Raw genomic sequence first — 9,894 nt, 5'->3', positions numbered from 1 at the left:
ACCAATGGACTGATCAATATAGAGAATAAATCTTTTTTTTATGATAGTTCATAACAATATAGTTGTTCATTGCTCATGCTAGTTATGTGCATTAATTTTATCAGTTCAAATTATTGATTTAAAAAGAAACTTTAAATCATAAAGCATTACCAATATAACATTGCAAATTGTATTTGATCTGGACCCCATATTGGGATGCATTAAGAATAGAGCAATCACAAAAGAAAGAGACAAGCAAGATGATGTGAGAGGAATCAACACTTTTATTAAAAAAAACTTTCAAGACTTAGGAGTAGGAGTTCTATGCTAATCGTGCAACTTCAGCCGTGATCATGTGAAGTGGGACGTTTGCTGGGGAAACATAGTAGTGTGCGTTTATGCTGGCATGCTAATGTGTCTAAAATATTCTTCATGTTCAAGTCAGGTCAAAACATCAAGCGCACAATAATTTACACACAGCTAAAATAGCAGATCAAATAAACAAACAAACAAGCAGTAACCTCTTCAAAACGTGGTCCTCAATTTAAAAAAAGTGGTTTGCCCCATCAGTGAATTTAGTGCTTTTCAAGCCATGTATCATCTGCCAAATAAAAAAGAAGAGGCAAAGAAAATCAATGATTTTTGTATTTTTGAAGCGAATCACAATAAGAACTTTGGTCCGTTTCATTTCCGGTAGAGTTGTTTGCGTGAGGCACAGGACTACAAGAGGGTAGAAGCAGAAACGGGTGGAGTTGTGCATAGACAAGGGGCCTCCGCTGCCATGCAGGGCACACTCCATCTTACAGAAGTATTACCGTCTCTTGCTCCCTTTCTGTCTTTTTTTTTTTTCCTCTGGTCAGGCGTTTTTGCTGACTGCAGCTGTAAGTGCAGCCAGTTCCTCTGTCAGCACTTTGCCCTCCTTCATCTTCACCAGCATGGCGTCCATCAGCAGGCCTGCAGAGGGGATCTAGGGAGAGAGAGAGAGAGAGAGAGGGAGAGGGGGAAAGGAAAGAAAAGCTGTCAAAAAGTAGAGAGAGGCTTTTTTCCTTTGTGTTTTTTGACACCAGACAGCTTCTCCGGGGTGTCTTCGGCTTTGATGACGATTCTAACCTGTGATGAAACTCCAGACTTCACTCTGATTAATTATGACAAGGAACAAATTCAAGGAACAGGTCACGACGGCTTTTGTTTTTGTGGGGAACAACACACATCCTCAAAAAGTAAATGGGATTATTCTGAGGTCTGATTTGCTGCCGTGCCACTCATGGCCTGCCACCGCTCCTGGCGATGTTGAACCGGCGGCGTGAGCGCCAAACATATACTCTGACTTGGCTTTCTTCTTCCCCGCAAAACCTTCTCAAGGACTCAAAGGCTGGTAATTAGCATTGGGGATCAAAGGCCTGCATCATCCATAAATATTGAATTAAACTTTTCGAAAAAGACACACAGTAACATGCATTTTTTATACTCTTCATTGAGCGACTCTGCGCAGAAAAATAAATGGTCTTAACTCCGGGAGAATCCAGCGTGTCAGATTGAAAAGAGAGACGTGTAAGCGCAAGTGCAAGGGAGATGCATCGCAAATGAAGAGGAAAGAAAGTCAGAGGGAGAAAAGTGTGCGTCTCATTAGGGAGAGAGGGAGCAGTGCTTTCCCCTGGGGCAGGTAGACTGGAGTAGAAGCTGGTCTCAGTGCTGACTTCATCAAAAGCTCTGCTAAACTTCAACTACAGAGGAAATGGCTGCAGGGGTTATGGCAGAGGAATGTAATATTATTTAATTACTCTTAAAACTGTAGCAGCGTTTATGGCACTACGCTGGCATCTGATGCCACGCTAGGCTGGGAGGCCTAAGTCCCATCTTGGCTGCGCTCGCTCAAAGAGGCCCACAGGGACGGCGGGCTTCGTCATTATCATGTAACAGCTGCTTTAGCAGGTAATCTCCTCCCTTTGGACTGCCCTGGTGAGCTGTTCACTATTCAGCGAAGCTCTCTTTTGGGCTGCGTTTTCATTAACACGCCCAGGAGTTGATTCGGAATCGACTGGCCTGGCCCGAGGAGAAACCTGCAACAATATGAAGGTGTTTTATAGTCCAATTAAGTGACGCTGCTTTCATAGAGTGTGAAGGCGCCTGGGGCGAAGCTACAGGCTCAGTCACAATACACTCTGAGCTTCATCCCACTAAGACACACACCCACAGATACTCTCTCTAAATGGACTGAGCAGACTCCTTTTGTTACTGGCATTAAGAGTAGCTTTTGAGGGGCAAAATTTGCGTAAAATCACCCACCTTTTGGTGAAGTGTCGCCACAGGTTGAGCCAAAAATATATGCAAAAAGTGCCATTGCTTCCTTTTTTCCGCTAGTGCAGAAAATAATGAAATCTGCGTTGTTGACAGGCAACTCTTCTGATTCCACTTCCATGCGTTCTGACAAACTCTTCCTCATCTAGGCCACCATGGAGCACAGATGAAAAAAACCCAAACATTTCTGATCTTTGATCTTCACAAAATTAATTTGAAATCAAAATTATTGAACGTGGGAATAACGATGAGGGGAAAAAAAAACACCCAAGACCTACTAAAGTCTGCATTTGATTAGAAGATAATGAATGTGTCACATGTGGGAAAACAAGAGATCAGGTAAGAAAATCAAGCGTAGCACCAATCTATTCTTCTGTGCCAGTAATTACCCACCCTGCAATGCCTCTCTTCTCCATTCTCCCTTTCAGGCCACAGGAGACCTATATGAAAGGGAATTGGACACTTGGGGCAACAGATACTTGTAATTAAAACTCCTTTTTTAAATGTTGTTTCTTACATCGTCAGGTCTATACAACCTGAGCCGGTAGATTTGACCTAAATACACTGTAGAATAAATATGGAGCACTCCCTAAGTCTTTGTTCCCTTTCTCTCTCATTAGGAACTGATGGAGGGGAGGGAGCAGAATGAGGATCAAACAATAGCATCACGCTCTGAGTAGAGTGGTCTGTTGACGATGCTGTCATGTTAAGTTCACTGGTGCTTGACATCGCTGATGAATGCATATAGAGTGATGGTCATGGTGTGGCGTGGCGTGGCGGTCGATAACGAACAAAAGGCAGATATCTATAAAAGTTTAAAAGCTATTAAAAAGAATTCTTTGCATTTTTATACAATTAAAAGATAGCTTCATGAAGTCGCACAGACATTCAGCGCTTAGCATATATAAGTGCACCCCTCACAAATCTATCTTTAAATTCATATTTTTAATAGGATGCTATACAATATTATATTTGTGCAAATACAGTTAAAGTCAGAATTATTAGCCACCCTTAGATTTTTTTTTTTATTTAAATATTTACCAAATTATGTTTAACAGAGCAAGAAAATTTTCACAGTATGTCTGATAACATTTCTTCTTCTGGAGAAAGTCTTATTTGTTTTATTTTGGCTAGAATAAAAGCAGTTTAAAATTTTTAAATTAAAATTATTAGCCCCTTTTAGCTATTTTTTTCCCCCGATGTCTCCAGAACAAACCATCGTTATACAATAACTTGCCTAATTACCCTAACCTGCCTAGTTAACCTAATTTACCTTGTTAAGCCTTTAAATGTCACTTTAAGCTGTATAGTCAAATATTATTTACAGTCATCATGGCAAAGATAAAAGAAATGAGTTATTAGAAATAAGTTAGTAAAACTATTATGTTTAGAAATGTGAAATGTGCTGAAAAAAAATCTTCTCTCCGTTAAACAGAACTTGGGGGAAAAAAATAAACGGAACTAATAATTCAGGGGGGCTAATAATTCTGACTTCAACTGTACATTAGATTAATCTGTACTGAAGCCAAATCTGGAGCTAATCTAACAAGATAACTTATGACAACACTCAAAAATTTGTACAGGCAAATTTTTATGTTTTAGAAAAATATTAAATACAAATTTTAAATAGAGGAAAAATCAAGAGAAACAAAAAAAGTTAAAAAATTTTGTAGGTTATACATTTTTTGCAATATTTTGCTTGAATTTAGTTGTATTATCTTTTAATTTCTAAATATGTTCAGTGACTAAAATATTATTTTAATAAATATATCTATTTAATAAATTGTTTTTGTTTTAAATGCACCAAATACATTGCCTATTTTCAATGAGAAATGGATAAAAATATTTTCAAAATGCGGTGTACCCAATTATGCACTGCATGTATTTATTCACAAAATTATTCATTTAGAAATATACCATTTTTTTTCTCAACATAGTACTAAACAGTCAAGCAATTTAGGCTTTTTTCTTTTTACCTAAACATCTTTTTCAGTGATTGAAATCAAGATGAAAAAAAATCAACTAGCATTTTAAATACTGAAACTACTACAACCGAAATAAAAAGAATTACAAAACATACAAAAGCACATAAAAAAAAACGTTAAAAAAGAATATAAAAAGTGAATGTGAAATAAAAGCAGTTAAAGTGAGAAACTGATGCTTCCCTCCGTATAACCTATTTAATTCTAAAATTGAAATTGTTCATCAGGTGTATTCACGTAATTGAATGTAGATTTTTTGTGTCTTCAAAATTTTTACAAAACGTATTTGTTAAACAAAAGTAAAATGTAAAGAAATAACACCAATCTGCTGTTGATTGACTGCAATAAATCAACAAAACATCTCAAGTGGATTTCAAAAAATGTGACATGTAGCAATTAAACCGCCCAACACACTCCCTCAGCACGCAGTGGGTTAATATTTCGCACATATTCCTTCAGTCAGTCTCAGCTCAAGCCTAAAAAAGCAGAAATATTACAGCTGGAATTCGGACATTCTGCTGGTGGTGAAGTGATACGAGGGCGAAGGAGGGGCCATGATTTCTGAAATGACTGTGTGCTGTCAGGCCGAGATGAATGTGCTTGATAAATGACTAGAGGCAGGGTGGTTCAGTTCATTAGCTCTAACAGTCATTTCCATCTCTTCATAAAGGCCGTGGTGTTATAATTTACCTCTAGTCAATAATTAGGAATCCACAAATAAACGCAAGCAATTAAATGTCTACTGCTACTGGGCGAAGGGGGTCCCTAGGCTGGATGAGGGTTTGCGGGTGGACACTCAGCATAGGATGGGTTATTCACGGCCTGACACGTTAAGCCCGCAGGGAGCACTGTGGACTAAATGCTTATAGGTCGGTGATGTTATTCCCAGGTTGTGACCCTCAAGTGAGGAAATGTTGTCTCATTAAGAGAGAAGGGAATGAGTTTAGAGGTGCTTGGAGCACGTCGCGGCAAGAAAAGGGGAAATAAAAAGCCAGATATCCAAAGAGAGAGATAGAGAGAGGGAGATATGTTCATTAATGTTATTTGAAGCCAGCAAAGCGGAAACTCGCTGTGGCAAAGGCAACAGATCAGAAGCAACAGCCCGTAAGCTTTTGTGTGATTTCCTTTCCTGTGCGACTCAGACAGGCAGATAAAATGACATGAGAGTGAAAGGCACCTCTTCAAAACGCGCACACCGAGTCTCAACATTATTCTGACATGCATGAGCTTGTTACGTTGACATGTGGCACTGGAGTGATGGCTGGGCTATTGACAGGGCCACAGCAGTAATAAGAAGTCGTCACACTGGTACCGCCATTAGTGGCAGACAGTGACAGCTCACGCTACACACCGAGACTGACAGGCGAGAGAAGAGACCTTGCTTAGGTAGCGCGCACACACATATATTACCATTCCAGGTTTTACACATAAATAAAATGGATACGCCGGTGGATTCGGACCATCCACCATACGGAGATCAAACATGTGCTCTTTGAAAAAACGTGCTTCTGCTTGGATTTGTGCTTCAAGCTGCCAAAATCTACCTACGTTTCACCGCAGTTTCCGGTTGAAACGAACACTAGAGGGCATTGAAATACAAGCCATTTGTATTACTTTGACACAAATTAAGATTTGCAGCAATTGCAATTTTAATTAGTATTTGTTTTAGCAGTGGTATCCTTCCATTCGCTATTACCATAGTGTATGTTTTGTAAACTAATTGGACATTTTCATTACACTAGCAGCTCTACATAGTTTTACTTGCAAAATAAACTTCCTTGCGTTAGAATTTAAATGGATACTAGTTCTGTGAAACCCAAGTTTTCATAAAAAATGCAACGACTTAAGCAAATATTTGAACATTATGGATCATTTTTAGTGTATGCAGAGGAAAAAATGAACGCTCATCATGCAAGTAAAAATTAGCACTGGAGAGTTCTTGAAACAGCGTTATTTGCCACTCTCCTTTTTAAAAAAATGAATTCTAACATTGTCTCCAAATGTGATATGATTTACTGACATTCTGTTTTTGTGCTGTATTGTGAGAAGCTCATAATAATAGTGATTTCAGTATCTCTGAGCGGACCGGTCTACTGTAAATGCTGCTTTACACAAACTCCATTTCTGCAAGTGCTGTGAGTTTGAATTGCTTGTAACCTCTTAAGGCCCAAGATGTTTTTTTACATGGATTTTTTATTTCTCTTTGCTATTTGGGCTTATTGGAACCTAATTCGAATAAAAATCTAAGTATCATCTTTTGATATTATGTACTTTTAGAGAAAAATGATGTCCATATATGTGGACTCGTGGTCCGAATTTACATAAAACACTTTTTCCTGAATTTTTTAAATACATATTTAACAGAGAATTTTTTTTTTTTTAACTTGCTTTGACTATCAGAGAGTAAAAACTATTTTTTTCCCATTTTGCAAAATGACACTGCATGTCTGTAACAAAATATAAAATATCCAAAGTATTTTAAATAGTCACTTAAGAGCTAAAATGTGCTGTCCATGTATGTGGACACTCAAGCCCTAGGAGGATATCATGCATCTAAAACTGCCACATTTCCCAATCAAATGGATTTTAAATTTATTTCCAACAAAAGAGAATTCAAAATAAAAGCTCCATGGTTTAACATTTGAAAGCAAAGAAAATAATATTAATTTTAAAATTGTATTGTAAATTGTGTATTATTATTATTTTAAATAAATGAAAATTCTTATTAAATAATTAACATTTTATATGTATTTTATTGTTTCATTTATTGGTTTAAATTATAATTGAATTGAATTAGTTATATTTCCTCTATATGTTTCACTTGCTCTTTGTTGAAGCAGTTTCATGGCAGCTAAATTATATTTAAGGGCTCTAAATTTTCAGCAGTCATAGGCAGGTGTGGGAAAATGTTCGTTTTAGGCCACGCGTTATTGTGAAAAAATTGTATCGCATCAATCTTTCAGCGGCAATCACAAAAATGTTCTTTCCTGAACTGATGTGTTCAGAAAACAATGTAATAAATCAATGATACACATTCTTCTGTTTTGGTAAAGAGATGCATTTTTTTAAAAAGAGAAACGTTGTACACTTTGAACGTGTTGAGAAAAAAAAGACACAAAATATCACTTTGCAGAAAAAACAAGACAGGCATGTTTTTTTTTTTTTTTCAATGAGCCTGCTTGAGATGAAAACATGCAAGTACAACATAAACAAATCACAACATTGACCTAGTGGTCTGTGTCTTCTTCCCCCCCGTAAAAAAAGAGAACATAAAAAAGCTCACCTGCCAATAAACTCGCTTGATCACAAGTCAGAGGAAGAGCCACCCTCCCTGCGGAGCGCGTTAGGAGACGGAGGGTGGAAAAAAACCAGAGCATGAGCATGTTGAAAGAAAAGAAAAACTAACGCGCGGGTCACCGTGTCGGTGTCAGTGCAGCTCTCTGGGGACTCAGACTGGTCTCAGCCTTGTCATACAGTGAGCAGTTGTGTCGGCCGAGCCGAGAAAACGTCGATAGCAACTTGCCTGTGAAGAGTCTCCTGCGGGCCGCTGCTCTGTTTGTGTGTATGTGTATGTATGTGAGTGTGTCAATAGCAGCCTGCTGGTGGAGAGTCTCTAGTGGAGCTTGGCTCAATCTCCCTGCATCGACAGACCTGCCAGATCAATACTTGGCCCACCACTAACAAGCTGCTTCGGGGTCTCACAGCCCAACAGAGGAAGCAAGAGAAGGGGAGAGAGAGAGAGAGAGATAGAGAGAGACTGAGCTGCCTGATGGCAGTCTTCAGAGTCCTCTAAAGTGTCCAGCGGCGAGAGGAAGAGATGTGCAGGCCGGGGATAGACAGGTCACACGGGTCAAAGGTCAAAGCCACTAGCGCTGCAGTGACACGCCAGAGCCGCTGAATAATACTAGATGCACGTTTCAGGCCAAACACATAGACACACACTCAGAGCAGAAATCATGCATTCTTTAATGATCTCCTACATATTGTTGCTAAGAGATTTAATTTTATTCAGAACAAACAAATACTGCATGTAAAAAAAAGGCTAAGGTTTGAAACTTGTGAGCTAATTCAGTCGATCTTAATGAACAACACCAATCTTTGCTGTCAACTACATTTTGAATCTTTAAAACAATGCTTTCATAGTGAGCCTCTGACAATACCAGTGTGTTGATTTTGATTTTCTCTTCCACTAGAGATGAACCAGTAAGTTTTGAGCTGTGGGTCATGTCATGTCTTTGGAGTTGCTGCAAATACACGCATCAGAACATTTGGTGGTGCTCATGCACTAAAAACTGGACACTGGAGTACACTGCAAAGTGAGCCCGAGCCTGAAAATGACTCGAAATGAAATGTGTGCAGTCGGTTTTACACTACACACATAACCTATAATTAATGAATTTTACTCAAATATTTATAGATTCTTTTGTCTGCATTCTGCACATATTTACACTTACCTGCATAAAATTACTCCATTCTTGCACTACGATTTTTGTGTTTTTTTATTTTATTTGCACTTTAGGTTAATATGTTTACGTTTATAAACATTTATATATATATATATATAAAGGAATTAATTTTAAAGGATTAATGATAAATTTTTAAGATAAAAATCATGATTCGTTTGGGCTATACTCATATATAAAACATCAATCTGCAAATATAAGAATAGGGACTGAGGTAAATTTTTGCAACATTCTTCTCACTCGCTTTATACTGTATAAATATATTTATATATAAAATCTTTGTTCTGTATTTTTATCTAAAATCAAAACTAATACAAATAATAAATACACATTAAATAAAACAAATTTAGATATTATTTAGGGACCTTTGTTTTTGATTCTCACCTTTCGTGAATACATTTCATGACTTGAGCTGAACATTACATCTGTTATTTTGTATGTATTTATCTATTTATAATTATTATTGCTGAAATTACAGTCCAGATCTTGCTTCTTATACTTCTGTCCTTCTGATAGCCAGATGGCAGAGCAGCTGAAAGATGCGTTTACAATGCACCATCCATTGCACTGTGATTTCTCTTTCTGTTCAGCCTGACGAATATAGAACAGTGAATAGACCATTCATCTACGATTTGTTCCGCTTTTTCACAGTGTAAAAAGGCCGTAAAAGATTAATATGTTCATTTTAAACTCTGCAGGATATATTTCAAAAAAGGTCAATTGCACTAAATCTACCACTTTAACAAAATGATGAATATTGATCAATTACTAACGTTAAAAATGAACAAAAATATGTTGAGCTGCTAATGAAAACAAACCTGCTGCTGAAGGATGTGCTGTACATGTTCAGTCCAATCCGTGTCTGGCCCACGACCCACAAACGCCTCCTCACACTGCGAATCATAAAACATGGCCGGAAATGCTGTTAAAAGCCATGAAGAAAATACTAAACTTCTTTCGTGTGGGTGTGTGAGAGTGCCACGGAGTCACCGGATGACCCTAAAAGCAGTTCAGCTTAAACATTTGGAAATGTAAAATAAAAAAAGGAATAAAAAAGCACATTAAACATGCATCAATTTGGGAAGATCTGATCAGGATATTATGTAAAGATCTAAAGCAGCAGCAATGATAATGATAATAATAATAATATTAAAATAATACATTCATTTTAA

General features: G+C 37.5%; 1 protein-coding gene across 2 annotated transcripts in view; it reads right to left on the bottom strand.

The window, feature by feature from the left end:
* Window positions 1-252: 252 nt before the first annotated feature.
* The window catches only part of cntln (centlein, centrosomal protein), a 171,940-nt gene continuing 162,298 nt past the window's right edge, over window positions 253-9,894 (bottom strand). For both annotated transcript variants that reach the window (XM_056459097.1, XM_056459104.1), the window contains 2 exons: window positions 9,541-9,615; window positions 253-946 (listed from right to left, as the gene is read on the bottom strand). In XM_056459097.1, the coding sequence (XP_056315072.1) occupies window positions 836-946; window positions 9,541-9,615 (186 nt within the window). In that variant the 3' untranslated portion in view covers window positions 253-835. The remainder of the gene's footprint in view (window positions 947-9,540; window positions 9,616-9,894) is intronic.

Source organism: Danio aesculapii, chromosome 1, assembly GCF_903798145.1.
Source record: "Danio aesculapii chromosome 1, fDanAes4.1, whole genome shotgun sequence".
NCBI classification, from domain to species: Eukaryota; Metazoa; Chordata; class Actinopteri; order Cypriniformes; family Danionidae; genus Danio; species Danio aesculapii.
The sequence above is the reverse complement of the archived record's forward strand: the minus strand, read 5'-3'. Positions and strand labels throughout refer to the sequence as shown.